Source organism: Ictidomys tridecemlineatus, chromosome 6 (genome assembly GCF_052094955.1).
Source record: "Ictidomys tridecemlineatus isolate mIctTri1 chromosome 6, mIctTri1.hap1, whole genome shotgun sequence".
Taxonomy (NCBI): Eukaryota; Metazoa; Chordata; class Mammalia; order Rodentia; family Sciuridae; genus Ictidomys; species Ictidomys tridecemlineatus.
In genome coordinates, this window is record NC_135482.1 from 188068610 (window position 1) to 188087309 (window position 18700).

At 50.2% G+C, this 18700-nt stretch overlaps 1 protein-coding gene across 7 annotated transcripts in view; it reads left to right on the top strand.

Annotated features, from left to right (window-relative positions):
- Farp1 (FERM, ARH/RhoGEF and pleckstrin domain protein 1) overlaps positions 1-18700 on the top strand; it is a 263579-nt gene that overhangs the window by 222206 nt on the left and 22673 nt on the right. For 6 of the 7 annotated variants that reach the window (XM_078016237.1, XM_021729859.3, XM_078016239.1 and 3 more), the window contains exons 14-16: positions 4537-4724; positions 5786-5875; positions 6881-7014. In XM_078016237.1, coding sequence (XP_077872363.1) covers positions 4537-4724; positions 5786-5875; positions 6881-7014 — 412 coding nt within the window. The remainder of the gene's footprint in view (positions 1-4536; positions 4725-5785; positions 5876-6880; positions 7015-18700) is intronic. The other variant, XM_078016241.1, reaches the window with a different exon arrangement.

Consider the following 18700-nt stretch of genomic DNA (forward strand, 5'->3'; position numbering starts at 1 on the left):
GTATTGAGAAGAGGACGCCACCACCGACCTTGGTAATCCCGTCACCTGGTTTCTCGCGGGGGACCTGGTAACTTCCACCAAACACTGCCAGCTTTTTTAATTTTAGATTCCATCCAGCCACCTAAGTCAGACCACCGCTGACTTAGCATGATACCAATCTCTTTGGATGACCAGCTTTCAAAATAGATCATCTCTAGAGATTTATTGACCCCTTTTTTAGAGAGAGGTTGTGGATTTTATAAGAGCCTTTTAAAAAATTGATGAAAACCTACCTTTCTAAAGGATTTCCTACATGTGCCTTGGGAACATCTTCTGGGCACATAGATTAAAGTTCTGGTTTCAAACCCAATAACAGGAGGCAAATCATGATAAATGAGTGGCATCGAGAAGCTGACAGAGGAAGTCATTTTACTTGAGGGAATACTGGAGAAGTTTTGAAAAGAGAAGTTGGGAAAACAATCAATGTCCTCATTTTTATCAATATTCTTATTCTCAAATATTTAACAAAGTGGCTGGATTACTATTTTTTACATTACCAGATTTTTCTATTTCCCTCTTTTACAAGAAACAGACCACTTACCTAGTTAAAAATTAGAGATTACCAATTTTCTGACCAATTTACAAAATAGGGCATAACTAAGTGTTTGAAATGTCATTTTTACTACTTGAAAAATAGATTAGAAACTTTTTTCCTTTCCCAGAACTCTGCATTTGTTTTTAAACATTCAGCAGGAGCCCAGGAGGTAGATGGTCAATAGGAAGCTGTGCTCCGTCCCCAGGGGCCCCAAGGCTGGCAGTTGGCTGACCGGTAGGTACCCTGCTGTCCTCCCGGGGCATTTCAGTACCCCTGCTGAGGAGCTGGGAAAGACAGTCTGCCTGTCTAGCCTCCCCAGGACCTGGGAGGAAGAATGATGAATGCATTTTAAACTAAAAGAGAGAGAAGAGCAAAGGCAGTGTCCAGGCTGGGTGATAAACTGAAATCCATAAATATAGCAGTGCTAATTTGAAGTTCTGTAATTGTTTGTGCGACAGGAAAATGTATATTAAGAAGGATTTTTAAAAAGCAATTACCGCAAATGCCTCCCTTGAGAGCATCCACAGTGGAGGTGTTGGCCACCCTGGTGCAACAGGAGCTCAGATCCTTTCCTAGAGATCAGTGGGGGCGGGGGGCGGAGTGGTCACAAAATTAAGGGGAAGAGGCAAAGGATTTGGGAGTTATTAACCTGAAATGGACTGAATGCCTAAAAAATAAAAGCAGGGCACTTTCTGGAAGTAGGAAAAATATTTTTTGACACATTAGAAACTTCTAGAGGTTCAGGGCATACCTGATCTTTTCCCACTCATTTTAAACTTCTTTCTACCTATTGCCTTAAAATCCAGGTGCTTCCTTCCAGAGTTCCCCCTAAATTATTTGCCTAGAGCTCCCTGAAGAAAGAAATTACTTTGTGCTAATTCGTTGTAAAGGAGAAGTGATGAACATAGAAAGGCGTTCGTCACAGTTTCCTCTCCAGGTGGCCTGGGGCTGTGCCTTCAAAGCAGGTGACAGACTACAAGATCTGAACAAGCTTTGCAGTCCTGTACAGATCGGCTCGGGTGTGTCTTATCTAACGATAGGACCACGTGCATTGACTTTTTTATAAAATGGACTACTTCAGTGAACCTTGATTCCATGTAGTTCCAATAACTCTGTGACCTTGGACATTGGCTTTCTTTAACACCCTCTTCACAACCGCCCTGTGTGGACACCAGTATTCTCCACACTCTGGCTCAAAGTCAAAAGAGAATTTTAATTACTCATCAAGCTGCCAAATTCTACTAATTGACCTTGTCAGCACATTTCATTCATTACTGAATATTAATGAGCGATTTTTTTTCTTTTCTTTTTTTTTTTTTACTATGTCACCTGTAAAATTACAAAACCTTGAGTAGTTTTCTCTTACAAGGAAGGGAGGGGGCCTCTTTGCCATGACCCCTGCTCACATTTGCAAAATGGAACGTCAGAGATTCGGACCTTTGCCTTCCTTAGTCTTGCTGATAGATTTCTAGTTCAGACTATTGGATGTTTATTGATTTATTGGTCTTACAGTTTAAGTACATCCACTGCCTCTCCTTTTGTAGACCCTGTGAATAGACACAAACCCCTCTCAGGAAAAGGAAACTGGCCACCCTAATTTGGTCCTTCCCGTAGTGTGCATATTGCACATATAATGTAAGTGGATGCACGCATCTTTAGGCTACAGGAGTGATATGCAGTGATCGGTCACCCTGTCTGTGGGCCGGTCCTGAGCTGTCCCCTACCTGCCAAGGCCCACAGGTGACCATAACGCTCACATTCAGCCTTCCACTTCCTGTCTCCAGTTAGTGCAGAGAGGGTTCTTCCCAGTCTAACCGACTCTTCTTTGAAAGGTGTCGTCCCTTCTGGGCGGGTGACCTCTCCTGGAACCAGTCTGTCAGCTTTCCTGCTCAGCCTACTCTGTACCAGGCTCTCTGGTGGGACTTGGCCAGGGTGTTCGCCCTTGTCCTTCGGAGGGTGGAAGAGGTTGTATCTGGATGTGTGACTTGGTTTTCCGGGTTGCCGTGTGGCACTTTGCTTTCTCTCTGTCGCGGGTGCTATCCGGGGCCCGTGGTTCCCCCTTCAAGCTAGCCTCCTAACCACTTTTTATTCTTGCTCCAACTCTTTCAATGATGAGACGAATGCTTTTCTGTTCCACGTCACTGCCAACTCCAGGCCCAGCATGCTCTCACTTACAGCTGCCTCACCCGGTCTCACGCACAGTGCGAGCGCTGACGGTAAGCCCCAGGTTCTGCTCGGTGACTGGTGGATTACTAAAAAGGGACTCAAACGGCATCTCACAAATGCATGAAATGTTCTGATCTCTAGACAAACTGCCAGGATTTCTCTTTTCTATTCCTATTTGTAGTGATAACGTTTTCCTTCTTGTGATTTTTTTAAAAAAGAGAATAGTGTAGTACCTTGCAACGATGCAGTTTTAATATGTTGTCACTCTTTCTATTTGACAGGTTCCAATTCTTTCACAATTATTGTATTCAGTTGTGCACTAGTGTCAATAAAATTGACATTTGTGAAGCGATTTCTGGCCTTTTTCTCCGGGGTTTCCTGGGTCTGGTGGTGTGCGGGGTGACGGGGTCTCTACTAACACCAGGACTTCATTTCAGTGAGGTTTGTTTAAAAATGGGAGGGTTTTTAAAAAAAATTTTAATGCAAACTTCTTAAATCTGCCTTTTCCTTACATTTTCTAATCTTGTTAACCAAGGATCATTGGATTGACCACTTGTCAGTGGGGCAGGACATCTGTTCTTTGTTGTTTTCCAGATGCAGTGACACAGCTAACTGGTCAACCTGGGAGCAGGGTGTGGGGGGAGGGGGACTCCCCTACAGTTCATTTCAAACGTACTGCCCCTACTCCATCAGCTCCTTCCTAGGCTGCTCTGTCTTGTAATTTCCAATTAATAGATGAACAACTCCAGAGGAGAAGAGATGTCAGAAAAATGGGGGTAGGCCAGAAAATTACTCTTTTCCCTTGGAGATCTTGAACAGTGTGCTGAGTAGCGATGAGCCTGGGACTGTATACTGAAAATGAAGGAAGCGTTGACCTTGTCTTTCCCTAGAATGGTAACTTTGTTTACCAACACTAACTAGCTCATCTGCACTAGAATTATAAATGTACATGTTAGGTCAAAACAAACAGGTTAGAAATATATTTTGAAATACCCCATGTAGCCTCAATGGATTGAGGTATAGATGTTGGCAGAATTACATTGGCAGAGCACCCTGTACACACCATCGTCCCCGGCTGACATATAATGGGTAATGTGTGCATTTTCATATTATTTAATGTGGTATCCTTTTTCAAGGACTGATTTCCTCCTGTTGCTTTTGACTCACAAAGAGGAACTGTGATAATATAATGACCTCCAGCTTGCATTTTCAAATGACCATTATTGCATGTAATATGATGCTAGTGTTTCTGTCCCAAACAGTGACAGACATGGAATGACATCACCAGGTATAACAAGCTTGCTCTGTTCTTCGTAGAGTGGGGAGTTAGTTGCTTGACCTCTCTGTTAGCTGTGCCCATTGTTACAAGATGTAGTCTGTCCTTGGTACACCAGTCCTTTAGATGCCTGTTAGTTTAGTTCTATTTTCTGCTCATTTTTCCATGTCTTCTTGTTATAGAGATACTTTGTCTTTCTTGGGTAATTCTTAAAAATAAAAGCAGTAGTTAAGAGATGAAAATGTGATGGTGGGATGCCCTTTGCTTTTAAGCTATTTTAATTGTTATTGTGCAGAGTTCTGTCTTATCCTTAATGACATAACTGAGGCACCAATGAATTATGCCTACTATTAAGATAGCCACGATTTAGGGAAAAAACTAGAAAATAATGAATGCATTGTTTGCCACGTGGTAGCCAAGGTTCTAAAGATCGGAAAAAGTGAAAAGTTGTGAATGGAAATCCAAGTCCCAGAAGAAATTACTTTTTTTTTTTTCTTTAAAACTTTTCATCCCCAAACAGGCTCCCTGACTGGTAGCCCTCACCTTTCAGAGCTGTCCATCAACTCACAGGGAGGAACGGCCCCCACCAACGTGACCTTGTCTCCCAACCTGAGCCCTGACACCAAGCAGGCCTCTCCCCTGATCAGCCCGCTGCTGAATGACCAGGCGTGTCCCAGGACGGACGACGAGGAGGAGGGCCGGAGAAAGGTACCCGCAGGAACTGGCTAGCGTGTGCGTGTGTTTTTATTGCAGTAAAGTGAAATAACATAAAATGTACTGGTTTAAATTCGGTGGCATTCATACATTCTCAATGTCATGTCCATCTTCAAAACTTTTCCCTAACAAAGACTATCCTTATTAAATAAGAATTCACCCTTTCTAGAGCCCTAGCACTCACCATTCTACCTTCTGTCTCAATGAGTTTGGTGACTCTTGGGACCTCATTATGAGTGGAATCATAGGTATTTGTCTTTTGTGATTGGCTTGTTCCACTCAGCATAATGTCCTCAAGGGTCATCCATGTTGTAGCTGGTTAGAATTTCCTTCCTCTTTAAGGCGGAGTAATAGTCCCCTGTATGTGCCACATTTAGTTTCTTATTTGTCCCACCTCTTGCTGGTATGAATAGTGCCTTTCTGAACACGGGTGTGCAAGGATCTGTTGAGTCTCTGTTTCAGTTTCTTTGCGTTCCTACCCAGAGGTAGGATGATGTGGAGTCCCATGGGAGGATGGCAGGCTGTGGGGACTTCCTTTTACTTGCTGTTTAAAGAGAAAGAAAACCCAATGGCCAATCGGCTCCCAGGTGCTCACTGATCGACTCCAGGAAATCCCATCACCATATCACAAGCTGATGGCACCCTGGTCCCTTTCAATCCAGCCATCCTGGCTATTCCCACAAGTGTTGAACTCCCCTTTTTTGAAACTTAACAAGCATTGACGCTGCTAGTCATGGCACCGGGAATGGACCCTAGTTTCCTTGAAAGGGCTGAATGACTGACGTTTTACTAATCTGATTTCTTTAGCGGATGGTAATCTTTACGTGGAAGGAAACGTTCCAACATTGACCATATTCTCAATGGAGAGATCCATTATTTTTTTCTAGTTCCTTTAAATACAAAAATAAGAGTGTGTTTGGTCTTGATGCTGGCCAACCAAAGATCATAAGTTAATAACGTAGCTTTAACTAGGACTTTCTAATAATCAGGACATTCTCAGAGACTTTCACTCAAGAACTATCATTGTGTCTTGTTTCCGTTGATGGATTTTGCAGAGATTCCCAACCGACAAGGCATACTTCATCGCTAAAGAGGTGTCCACCACTGAGCGGACGTATCTGAAGGATCTTGAAGTCATCACTTCGGTATGTGCAGTATTTCCCCAACAGCATTAAATTGTATGACTTATCTAAACTAATACTCAGCTTGGCGAGAAGCTGGAGCTCATTAAACGTTAGGTTCTCTGACTTCGATTGGAGGATTTCAATTCTGAGTTATAGAAAATTAAATGCTAATAGTATATTAAATTCGGAATATACTCCATAAAAATTTTTGTAATTGTGGTTTTTAAATGTAAAAGAAAGACACTCCTAAAATAGAGAAAATAAAAATTGAACGTTTTGCTGTGTGCGTGCACCAATCTGGAACATTTGGGGTTTGCCGATTGTCAAGCGTAACTGATTATTCATGAGCTCAAGGGCGACCTCAGAATGAACAGGAGCCTCATTTTATCTGTGATAATAAGTGAAGTTATGTCAGCAAAACCTGCCAGAGGCTGCCTTTCATTATGGTAATCAGTCCTGTTTAGTCCTGGAAACAAAGTCTGGGCATTCCAGATACCTTCTGACCTTTGGATTCTGGGAAAACTTGCCCGTTGGGAGGTACGTGGTATGAGTTTGTATCTCCTGAGATGCGTCTTGTGTTCGGCCTCAGCAGGTGCCCCGTACACACTGTGGAATCCTGTCCCCACGTACCTCTACAACCAGAGTGACTGTGCAGGCAGCTGATCTGTCCCTGGGTTGGCCACCTGCACGCTCAGCATCTTGATGTAGGAACAGAGGTGGCAGCTGCTACGGGGTGACTGTCCAGGAGTGGGCCGGAATGGAGGTTTTCACGCAGGCGTCGCCCATTTAAGAGACTTGTCCTGGCTTCAACAGCCCTTGGGTGACAGATTTTAGAAAGCGATTATGTAGAGAAGGGCGTTCTCCGTCAGACAGGAAAGGGAAAGGCCCGGTCCCCTGCTGCCCCTGGCAGGCTGAACATCTGGGGGAGTCGGGAGGCCCTGGCCTCCAGTCACCCAGGTGTGGCTCCTGGAGACAGGTGCCATCGTCCACCTTCTCACCTCTGACTCGTCCTTCTTTCGTTCCCAGTGGTTTCATAGCACCGTGAGCACAGAGGACGCCATGCCTGAAACATTGAAAAGTCTCATTTTCCCGAATTTTGAACCTTTGCACAAATTTCATACCAATTTTCTCAAGGAAATTGAGCAACGACTGGCCCTGTGGTGAGTATACTGATATTTACCGGCACCTCCGTGCCATTTGACACTGCAGCCCAGAGCAGAGGTCAAGGGCAAGAAACTGGCTTAAGACGAGCCAGCCCTAAAAAGATTAAAAAAAAAAAAAAAAAGGTACTGGGGACTGAACCCAGAGGTGCTTTAACACTGAGCTACAATGCCAGCCTTTTTATTTCCAAAAAGAGTCTCACTAAGATACTTACGACCTCACTAAGTTGCTGAGGTCAGCCCCAAACTTGTGATCCTCCTGCCTTAGCCTCCCACATCTCTGGGATATCAGGAGTGCACCATGATGCCCAGCTCCCTAACAAGATTTTTAGTTAAATTCTACACCTATTTAAATCTCATCTTCATTTTTTTCTCCCCTTTGGTTTACAATTCTTCAAACTGCATTTTATTTTTCTTATGATAATTACCACAAAATAAAGGTAATTGCTTTTGGAGGGGTGGCGGGGGCTCTAAGAGTAGAGGCCCATGGAGGGTTTGAGGGGTGTTGGCAATGTTTCACTGCTGCTTGCTTTGGAGTTTTGTGAAGTGCCTGTGTGTCTTATGACAGTTTTTTTGTTTAACAGCATTTTGACATCTACAAAGCTCTGTGCAACACAAACACACACACATACACTTTTACCTTGATTTATCTTAAGGATGTATTTTGCTATATGAAATGAATGGACAGACATGCAGTGCATAAATAAAACACTAGAAAGTGCCCAAACGTCCGTCAACAGAAGATTAAGAATGATGTTAAATCTGCCCACTAAAGACCAAATACACTCAGTTCCTGAGAGATGAGAGGGAGATACGGAAACATCTGGGAAAACTCTGAATGGTGTAGAAGGAAAAATCTGAGGCACCTTTACCTAAAATAGAACCTTCTATAAAAACAATTTCTGTGGGATTTTTTAAAGCCAGGTGTAGTAGACACATGGGAAGTGGATTGCAGGGAAAAGCTAGCAAGCCCTTCTCTGCTTTAGATAGCTGTCAACCCCTGGGGGCCATGTCCTCGTAGTGGGTGAGAATCTGGTTGAAAGTGGCCTTGGGGACGCTTAATGACTATGGGGCCTGCAGGGCCCTGTCTGGGGTGGTCTTCAAATCTCACTTCACAGAGCTGCTCTCCTGCTCTGTGAGGCGGGTGTGAGTGTCTGATCCCCTCAGAGGAGCCCAACTTTGAACCTTTTTTATACCTGGAGGATAATTTGTGCTGCACTTTTCCATCCTTTGCAAGAACAAGGAGGAAGCATTTTACTCAGAGGCCCTGCGGGGGGCGGGGGGGCGGCGGGAGGAGCACAGAATTGAGAAGTCACAGGTACGACAAAGTCAGCTCACTGAAATTGGGAAAAAGCAGAAATATCACTTCAAGAATCTTGTGCATGTAAAAGAAACACCACTTTTCAAAAATTAAAAAAAAAAAAATCTACAAAATTTAACTTCCCAAACTTTACCTGGAACTTTCACGTTCTGCCATGTTGCTTCGTCACTGGACAAAGGTGAATGATGCTCTTGTTAGGGGTCAGAGACCTTTCCATTGCTGTCTTCTGGCCAGACGTGAATCAGTACAGACCTTCTGGACACTGTGGCAGAGGTCACAGGTAGGAAATGCCAATAGGTGGTCCCCTGACATCCTACCGCCGTGGCTTCGGCAGGCTCCTACGTTAATGGGCACAGCCAGAGAACGTTGAAGCATTGCCCGACACATTGCACTTTAGGAACGAATGCCGTGTTAATGGGTCTGTGACTATAAATCTTTAGCATCTGGCGCTTACCTGCCAAAGAACATCCAGTTGCTTAAACATTAGCTATTGTCGTTTGATTCCCAAAGGGTCTTCCTTAATGATCTTCCACGGGGCCATACTTCTACCTGTGTTCTCCTGAAGACAACAAAAGCATGTGAAAGACTCAAAACTAATCAATGTGTAGCTCAGTTGACATGACCTTCAGTGACCTTGCAATAGCAGGCCAAACCAAATAGCCGATGCTCCTCAGGGGTGAATGTAAAGCTCAGCCGTCAAGGTCAGCTGGTCAATTTCTCAAGTGCATGATGAGGGAGGCCAAGCTGGGCAGGGACGGGGAGGGAAAAGGCAGGGTGTGCGTGAGCTCAGGGGAAGCCCCTTTCCCTCCATACCTGTAGGATGGAGGCTACTTGTTAAAGTCACCCTGGAACCTTTAAAAAACCTCCACCAGGCAGAACCCAGACCAATGACATCAGGCTCTCTGGAGGGTAGAACTAAGCAGATCTCTTCTGCAGCTTCCCAGGTGATTCTCATGTGTACAGAACCTTTGCCCTGGACCCATTATAAAGAGCCCAGAGCATGAAAAACAATTCGTCCCTTCAGACTTCAGGCCCAAAGCTCGAGAGGATTCTACCCCATCTCTGAGGTTCACGTTTGAAATAGGATAAGGAGGTTGCATTCCTCTTAAAAAAGAAGGAAAAGAGAGGAAGAAGGGTAATTTGGCCTGGTGTAGAGAAGACTTTAGGAAACCCAACACCCTTCAAACACTTGCAGGCTGGTCCTGAGAGAGGAGTAAGTGTCATTTTGTACCAGGGAACAGAACAGAAGTAAAGGAGTGAAATTTCAAAGAAGCACCTTGGGTCTGTAAACAGGAAAGGGTTCCTGGAGCTGTGACAGCGAGCGCCGCCGTCTGGGGTCCTCCTGCAGAGGGCGCTGTGCCTTTCCAGGGGTGTTTGTTAAATGAAACCTCAGGCCCAGGAGGGCATCCAGGTCATAGGGGGCCGAGGGGTTGAGAAGTGCAGATTGCCTGGCCATGCTCAGCCCTCCAGAAGCAGTACTTTGAGGGTGAGACCCGGAAATTTGTGTTTTAAAAGTACTCCTTGGGGTAGTTAAGATGAATATCTTTTTTGGAAGAATTGACCCTGCAGTGCCTCCAGCTAATTTTAGGGCCTGTGGTTCTTTGACTTGCATTTCACAGACTGGGTATAAGTCTTATTTCTTTATTCTATAAGCCTGAAGGAACAGATGAGTGAATAAATGAATGAGTGGGTTGGTGTCCCTCAAAGTTCCATATGTGGCAGGCATAGTCTCCAGGGTGGTACTTTCGGGAGGTGCCATGGACCTCTCTCTTTCTGCTTCCTGACTTAAAATGTGGCACTTCTCCTAAAGGCACTCCCGTCATTGCCATCCACTATCCACCAAAAAGAGGCCAAGGTCCAACCTTCTGATCTTGAACATGAACCTCCCAAACTATGAATAAACCCTTTCTTCATAATTAGCCTGTCTCAGGTATTTTGTTACAGGAATGTGAAGCTGACTAATAAGGTAGGTGAGTGTGTGTCTGGACTTGCCCACAGGGACTTGAACTCTTAGAGCAGGAGGCAGGCACAGAGACAAGAGGGCCTGACTTCTTGTAGATGAGGGGCTACATCTGGGTTAGACGCAAAGCACTTCTGCCAGTTTGGCCTTGGAGGACACGTGGGCTCTTAATGCCTACACAGGACAGGCCAACCCAGCTGAATACAGTCAGTGGAAGAACAACTCACAGCAAGTTTCTTAAGGAAAGAGTTCACCCTGAGTCGCCGATTGGCAAGCTGTGCGTGGGCACCTGTGCGTGAATTCCTGTGTGGCTTGAGTGTCTGCAGGTGTATGTCTAGGCTTTCGTGTTGCGTGGTATGGGGACATGGCGTGGCTCGCCCCACATGCAAGGACTAGGACTTGGGCCCAGGCTCAGTCCACTTCAGGCCTGTGTGCAGCTGTCCGTCATCTGTAAAATGTAGCTTTCTGCCTCACCGGGCTGTCTCGCCAACTCACCAGGACAGTGTTTGGGAAGGCTTGGCAGGCTGCCCCCGCCCAACACGGAGAGGGAGGAAGCTAGCCGTTTTAAAATACATTTTTGTAAATTTTGAAATAATTTTAGACTGGGGGAGAGTTGCCAAGATGGTAGAGATTCCGTCCACTCCTCGCACCGTCACCCTGGCAGATCCAGTGAGAGGGAGGAGCCGGTGTTTGTGCATCACTATGAGCTAAACTCTAGGTCTTATTCAGGGATGAGATTTTCAGTGATTCCCGTTAGTGGAAATGCCTCTGGAACGCACCCTGCACCAGGAATCCCCCAGAACCAGACACAAAAACCATACCCTTGATACGGTCGTCACACGTGTCCCTTCAGGCCTCTGGGAGGCTGCAGGTTGCCTCCATCGCAGCCGGGGAGTGTAGGGGGAGCAAGCTCAGGGAGCTTTCCAGCGTGATCAGGCCCAACCCTGGGTGGGTAAACACACCTGCCCTCTCCAAATGTCACCTTCCGCTGGGTACACACACCTGAGCAGGGAGCCTGGATGCCCAAAGCCTGCTTCCCCATTTCTTCAGAAACAAGGAAAGCTGGTTTTGTGAGTTCTGAAACTGGAAGAGAGCTTTTCCTTTTGAAAGCAAAGAGCCATTTACTCAGCTGTCCCACTGCTTCGGAGAAGGCCACTTACCACCAGCCTCGGGCATTCTGGGCAGACTTCAGACTCCAGCCCTGGGGTGACGGGCAGACGTTGGGCACAGGCTGGCCAGGTGGTGACCCAAGGTAGACTGAGGCCTGCTGCGGTCCAGAGTGCTTTGGTGGTCTCCACAGTGTGCAGGTCTTCACCACCCGTCATAAGGCACTAGGGACGGTGGACCGTCATTCGGAGGCACTTGGAATCGGCTGTGGGGCACACACAAGCCGGGCCAGGCGCACTGGGAAAGTGCTGCAGAGCTCTCTCCAGGAGGCCAGATAGCCCGGATGGTGCCACGTCCCCGAGCAGTAGGACTCAGGCAAAGGGAAGGCCAGGGACCATCACCTTCAACTGTGGCTAACTGGGACGGTGCCCGTGAAATTAAGAGAGAGACTCAGGAAGCAGAGAAGATAGCAAGGGGAGGTGAGCTTGGTTCGGGCACCATAATTCTGAGGAGTTGATAAGAGAGTCCTCCAGTGGTGGGAAATGAGAGTCCTAGGAAAGAAATGGGGCACAGGAGTCTGGGTTTGGAAATGAAGAGAAGCAGACATTGAAGGAAGAGAACATCGGGAGCAGCAGAGTCGGAGACGGAATCTTCCTGATCCTAGCTGGGAGGCAGCTTTCCTTCCCTAGTGGGGAGTGTGAGCCCGTCAGCAAAGGAGCCCCGAGAAGCCACCAGAGTCAGGAAAGAAGAGAGCCCGGGGTGGAGGGTCCCGGGGAGAGCAGGTGGTCACCATGAGGCCAGGGCGGGCCGATGAGGGTTCCTGGTGTTCAGGAGCCGGGGAAGTGGGGTCTGCAGGGGGCAGAGATGCCGGGCAGAGAGGAGCTCTGCGGGTGGGACCCACTCGGGCTGCAGGCGGGAGCTCCACAGCGGACCAGCTTTTCTCCTGGTGACGTTCGCGGGCTGAGGCACGTTCGCGGGCTGAGGCAGAGTGGCCATGGCTGAGAGGGTCAGAAATTGTCTCCCCGCCCGAGGGTGTTCCGTGTTCATAGAAGCCCCCGGGAGCAAAGAGAACAGAGGTCAGTCTTTTCCTCTGCATTCTCTCTGCTCTTAGAAGCTGAGAGTCTTTGCCTTCATATCGTTAAAGGTAATCGTGGGGATTTCTCAAAAAATTGAACAGAATTGCCATGTGATCCAGCAGTTCCACTCCTAGGAATGTGCCCCAGCAATTGAAGGAAGGGACTTGGACAGGTAATTTGTACAGGAGCGTCGTTCACAGGAGCCAGGAGGAGACCACCGTGTCCTTTGACACAGGAATGGATAGGCACCTCGTGGTCCCTGCAACAGTAGTGTCATGTAGACCTTGAGACGCGTGCCATAAGCCAGGCCACGAGCGAACACAGGGGTGAGTTCCCCTTTTAAAGATCCCTGGAACAGTGAGGTTCACAGAGACAGAGAGTGGGATGGCTCCAGGGGAGGACTGGGGAGCCGTGTTGAATGGGGACAGTTTCCCTTGGGAAGAAGAAAGAGTCCTGGAGGTGGACGTGGGGACAGCTGCACACTTACAGGTGGTCACGATGGTGAGCGTGGTGCTACGCGCAGTTCCTCGCAGGTTTACAAAGGGTGGGACTCATAGGGTGCCCAGGGCCCCATGAGATGGAGCCTTCAGAACTGCTTTGCACACGGCTGCTGCGCCTGCGTGTTTGCTGTGTCCTGCTGCCCGGGGCCTCCCGGGGCTCATCCCTATGACCCGTGCTCAGCCTCAGGAGGCAAGTGGGATTGCAGGAGGAATCACCCCCTTTCTGTCCCCGTCAGCCTACGTGCCAGGCCTTGACGGGTTAAATCCTGAGAGCCTCCTGGGCCCTCACACTGATGGGGGGCAGGCTCTTCCCAGGAGCATTTTAATCTGAGTGCAGACCTCAGGAGGCTTGAAGGCTCCTGTCCCTGACTGTGGAGGCCCCTTGCATCTCCTGATGTCCCTTTGCTGCCCAGCAGGCCCAGGGGCTTGGTTCTCAGCAGTGCCATTTCTCCTTGGTGACGCAGGGAGGGCGTGGCAGTGAGCGTCCCAGATGTGGCCCACTTCTCCCGAGGTGATGTCCGGACTTACGTCCTCTCTGGCCTGTGTTTGAAGGTGGGGTCTGCAAGGGATGGCATTAGAAGGGAGCCAGAGCACCCCCACCACACACCTGAGGCCCCGTAAGCAGGTGCTCGTCCTGCAGGCCTCTGGGAGCCTCGCCACCCCCCCTCCAAGCCGGAGCTCTCCCCAACTCAGAAGCAGCCAGCTCCTCTTCACACCTTGTCCCAGAAGAGGCAAATGTCCCCTGGGGTCAAAGCAGGTGCCGGGCCTGGGTCCACACCATGCTCCACCCCACCCAGTCACACATGCATACACCCCTTGCCCAACCCCGAGGCTGGCCACCACCATGCTCCATCTCCAGGACAGCAGAAGGGTGGACAGACCCCGCACCCTGCTGGTGCCAGCAGCTGCAGGTGGCCTCTGCCCAGCAAGGCAGCGGCTGGCTGTGTGTGCAGGTACTCCCCAGGCATAAGCTGGCCTCCACCCAGGGAAGCATCTGTGGATTATTCCCACAGCTACCTGAGGAACGGGTCTGATTTCTGTGTCATTTTGTAGCCCAAGGTCAGGACAGCTGTGCCGGTGGACTGTAGAGGGCCCCTTCCATTGTTAACGGTGATCATGCCTGTCCCACAGCTTTGCTTGAGGTTTGGACAAGTCTTACCAGACATGGGGCGATGCAAAGGTGTCTGGGCATGCCGTGGCACACGTACTAGGGCCAGGGACCACTTGCTCCCTTTAGAGTAGACTTAGCCAGCAGTGGCTGGCATCCAGTGGGTGTCGTAACCACCGCCTCCACCTTTGATACGTGTGCCTCCGCCTTCCAGCAATGTGCCTTCCGTGGGGAGCAGGGACTTAGGGCATCGCTGCCGCGGCCCAGGAATCCTGAGTCACGCCTGAACCCCGCAGTCACTTAACCACATTGATTTTCCCCATTTCAGAGGCTGCGACTCCCCCCTCCCCTTCCGTGAATTCCCATGACGGTCCTTGGCCTTTGTATATCGCCGGTCACTTAGCACCTAGGATCTCCGTTACCTAAGCACTTGTCCGGCTGCTCTGCCGAGGCCGGGGGTGCCTCTGGGGAAGCCGTTCCAGTCTGGAATTCAGTATGACATTTGCTCACCTGGATGGACAGACAGACGGATGAACAAATGGCTTCTCCCACATAAACTGCATTGAGCCTCTTGCTAAGGCTCATCTTCATTGTGGTTTTAGTCCTTTCCTGCCTCATCTTCCCTGGAAATGTTTTGAGACCATTTACAAATGGAAAACAACAGAAGAAAAAGATAAAGACATGCGCAGTTGCCCAGGGCCTCGGCCACTCGTCACATGGAGCAGATTAAATATAATCAAAGGAAGCTTAGCTTCTGAGTGACATTAGTCACATTCCAAGTGCTCATTAGCCACGGTGGCCGGGTCCCTGTGTTGGGTAGCAGACAGACACAACACTTCCTTTCCCAGAAGGCTGTATGGACAGAATGCGTCTGAAGGAGCAGCGTGGGCTGGGGCTTCACTCGGGGTAGAGACCCGTGTTCCATCCCTGGGGAAGAAAAGAATGAAAGGGGGAACCAGGTTCCCTCTCCTTGGCCCAGGAACTCAAGGCCTGGTGCTCCAGGCACCTAGTTACAGCCCCATGGGTGACAGTGACTTGCTTTCCTCTGGGGTCCCTTCCACAGTGATGAATTGCTATGTCTTGCCTCCAAGGCTCCAGGATGGACCTTTATATCAAAGGGGGCGTGGCAAGTGAGGATGGACAGGGCTTTTAAACTTATAAATCACATTCCAGTGCAGAGTTTGTGGCCTTAATTCTAAGAAACTACACAATTAATGAGCAACTACTGTGTGCACACTGTGCATTGACATGGCACCAATGCAAGTTGGCATTAACTGATCAAGATGAAGCCATCAATATATAATTTTCCTCTTGGTCTTCAAAAACACGATGGCGAGCCGTGGCCCAAGGACAAATCTGACCTGCCTCCTGTTTTGTTAACAGAGTTTTACAGAAACATAGTCGTCCTCGCTGTCTGTGGTGGCATTTGTACTGCATGGGCAGACTTGAGTTGCCACGGTGACCGCAGGGCCACAAAGCCAGGTGCATGTGACACAGAGGGCTTGCCAGCTGTGCCCTCCTTGGAGGTCCCCACCGGGCACTCAGTGCCAGTCTCTGCCCTGGCCCTGCCCTGACTGTCTGCAGGAGGACCTGGGCGGGTCTGAGCCTGAGAAGACAGCCCAGGGTTTGTTCTAATTGGCCTGGGGACATCTTAGGCAAACAGTCCCAGCAGGGAGGGGACCTTCAAGGGTGGCTCCCTGCCCTCAGGGCTCTGTCCACCCCAAGGACTGCAACACAGACTGTGCCCCCCCCCCCCCCGAGGGCATTACACAGACCCCTCAAGCCGTGCCCCAGAGATGAATGAGCAGTGGTGGGGGCAGGAATCCGCCGCTTGGCCAAAGGAAGGGACGTGTCGCAGTGGCCCTGCGTCCAGGCAGGCTGCCTCTGCTGGCCTCTGCTTTCCGGCCGGGCCTCCTTCCCACTTTTGAGGCCTTAGCTCTGCGGCCACAGGCTCTGGCCTCACTGAAGGAGCAACCAGGAGAAGGCAGGGTCACCCCCACTCCACCTCTCCGTGCCCTGTGGGTGCTGGGCACTGTTCTCCTCTAAGAATGTGGGCCACGGCTCCCCCTCCCTCCCTGCTGAGGCCACCTGGTCCCTGGCGCCTAGGGACCCCTGAGGACTTGTGTGATGGCCCTCTGCATCTCTACCCACCCTGCTGTGGGGACCTGGGGGACAGAACTGCTCACGTCCCATCTGATTGTGACTGAGGTCTACGGAGGTGCCGTGATTTCCACCCAAGGCTCCTCCTAGGGTGGAGGCAAGCAGGCCGTTTATTTTATGCCTTAGAATGGAGGAAAAGGGCTGCTATAAATGTTTATGGGTGATGGGTTTTACTTCCCGAGTTCCAGACAGTATTAAGCGCCGCTCATAGATCGGGTCCTTGCACCTTTACAAGAATCCTGTTAAGTAGATGCTGTTGTTATTCCCTCACATCACATCCGAGTCAGGGAGACTCAGAGAGGGTAATTAATTTCGTGAAAGTCACGCAGCTGGTAAGGGCAGGCCTGGGTTCTGATCCAGGCAGTCTGGCTACCACTGTGCCTTTGGCTGCACATGCTTTAGGCTTGACATTTAGAGGGGAAGGACTCCAGGAAGCAGCTTCCGTCACTCTTCAGCTGTAACATGAGAACTAATTCCCAGCTCCTCGGATACCTGAGCCCGGAACAGAATCTAAAATAGCCACTGCCTGCTGTTGTGTGCTGCTCCTGCCGTCCTGACACACTCACAGGCTCCAGGCCGTGGGGACAGGGCCGGGACGCAGCACTCTGCCTGGTTGTACCCGGGGCAGCTGGAGGCAGGGGCTATCTCTGCCCTCACCCCCGCATCGGGTGCTGTGCTGCGGTCACAGCCTCCCTGCGCCGACCCCGGCAGCCCACAGGAGAGCGTGTTCTTCTGCTTTCCTTTGTTCAGCAGGAAAGTGGCAGGATGGGACAAACTCTCAAGTCGGCAAAACCTTCCAGAACCTTCTTTCACTACATATTCGGACAGATATGTACTGGGTGCCTGCCACACGCCATTACTCCTCGGGGCTCAGTGAGCCACTTCTCTGTCCAGAATTGCTCTCTAGTTCACTCTCTGCCCCACAGCAAGGAGCATCCTGGTACGACTTAGAAGGGGAGTCCGGGAGTGTTCAGGGGCCCACCCCGCGTCCTACACGTGCCCCTCGAGAGATCGTGAGCATCCAAGCCCTTCCCCAGAGCAGGGTCCTGGAGGTGTCCCTTGCCGTGTGTCCCCTGTGAGCCTTGGTTTCCACGGCATCGTCTACTGTCCTTCCTCTAAGTTCTCTTTGACCATCCAACACCCTCGGGAGTCCCTCCTCTCTCTCCCTGCGGACAGTGAGGAGCAGAAGGGGGCCCTCGCCAGGGGTGGAGGCCAGGAAGAGCCGTCTCTCCCTCTCCCTGGGGGGGGGGGGGTAGGGAGGCAGCGGTGAGCTGTAGCGCTCCTGGCTCTACCTGCGTACGCCGGGCTGGCAGCACTTGGGCATGGTGGCAATACTCTGTCTAGAGCAGCCACTGGCCACACGGGCTGTCGAGCCCTGGGAACGTGGCCAGGTGACTGAGGAGCTGAATGTGACGCTTCCCCTGAGTTTGGGTAAAGTTAGGCTCGTGCCTGAGTGTCCCTCACCTGACACCTGGACCGTCCACCGTCCTGGTGTTCCAGTCTGGGAGGCAGTTGTCGGAAGTAACCCTCGAGGACAGTCCCCGGCTCCTCCCACCTGCTTCCGCCGGGTGGCGGCTCCTGCTCTCGTTTGAGCTGGTCTCACTGGTCAGAGGTGAGGCAGCCTGGGAGCTGGGGAGGCTGGGCTCACTGTGTCGGGGGCACCCCCGGCTTACAGCCTCCACGGAGAGGGAGAGACGGCCCTTCCTGGCCTCTACCCCTGGCGAGGGCCCTGTGCCCCAAGACCCATGGCTGGCAGACTCCATGAGGCCTGGCCAGGGAGATGCCAGGCCCCAGCTCGACTTGATTAGTGGGGCTGCAAATAATGTTAAAATTGATAGATTTTCCTCTCTGTGGATTCAGAGGATATGGAGACCCATGCAGAAGGTATTGGGATCCACATGGGTTACCTGTGGCCAGTGTGTCTTGTGCATGTTAATACAGCGCGTTGCTCTGGCTACCTCGGTAGCGTTTTGAACTAGCCACACCGCCCACCCCACGTCCCAGCATGAGCTTTGTGTCCCCCATCTGCTCATTCCCATGCTTTTACTTACTTAGACACACAGACATACGTAATAACATACATTTTTTTTTCCCACTTAGAATCACAGACGCTGCAGGGAGTAGTAAGGATAAGAATGTGATGTTTGTTTTGCAAATGGAGACTCAGAGGCTTCAAAAAACTGGATCTGTGTGTTAGGGGTCAGAGGGCACCAGGACATGGAGCAGGGTGAAGAAGTCGGAGAAGGGAGGGCGGGGTTTCTCTTGGGCTACTTGGGAAGCCCAGCACGGGCATTGCTGCCTTCCGCTGGCTGGATGGCCCCGGGCTTCTGTGTTCTGCAAAGTTCTTCCTCCCCCCGCAGGGAGACCACCTCACAGGGCAGTCAGCCTTGAGGGACAGGTGGGAGATGGCATGGTCAGTGAGGTCCACAGCCCACTGTGAACTCGGTCCCCTTT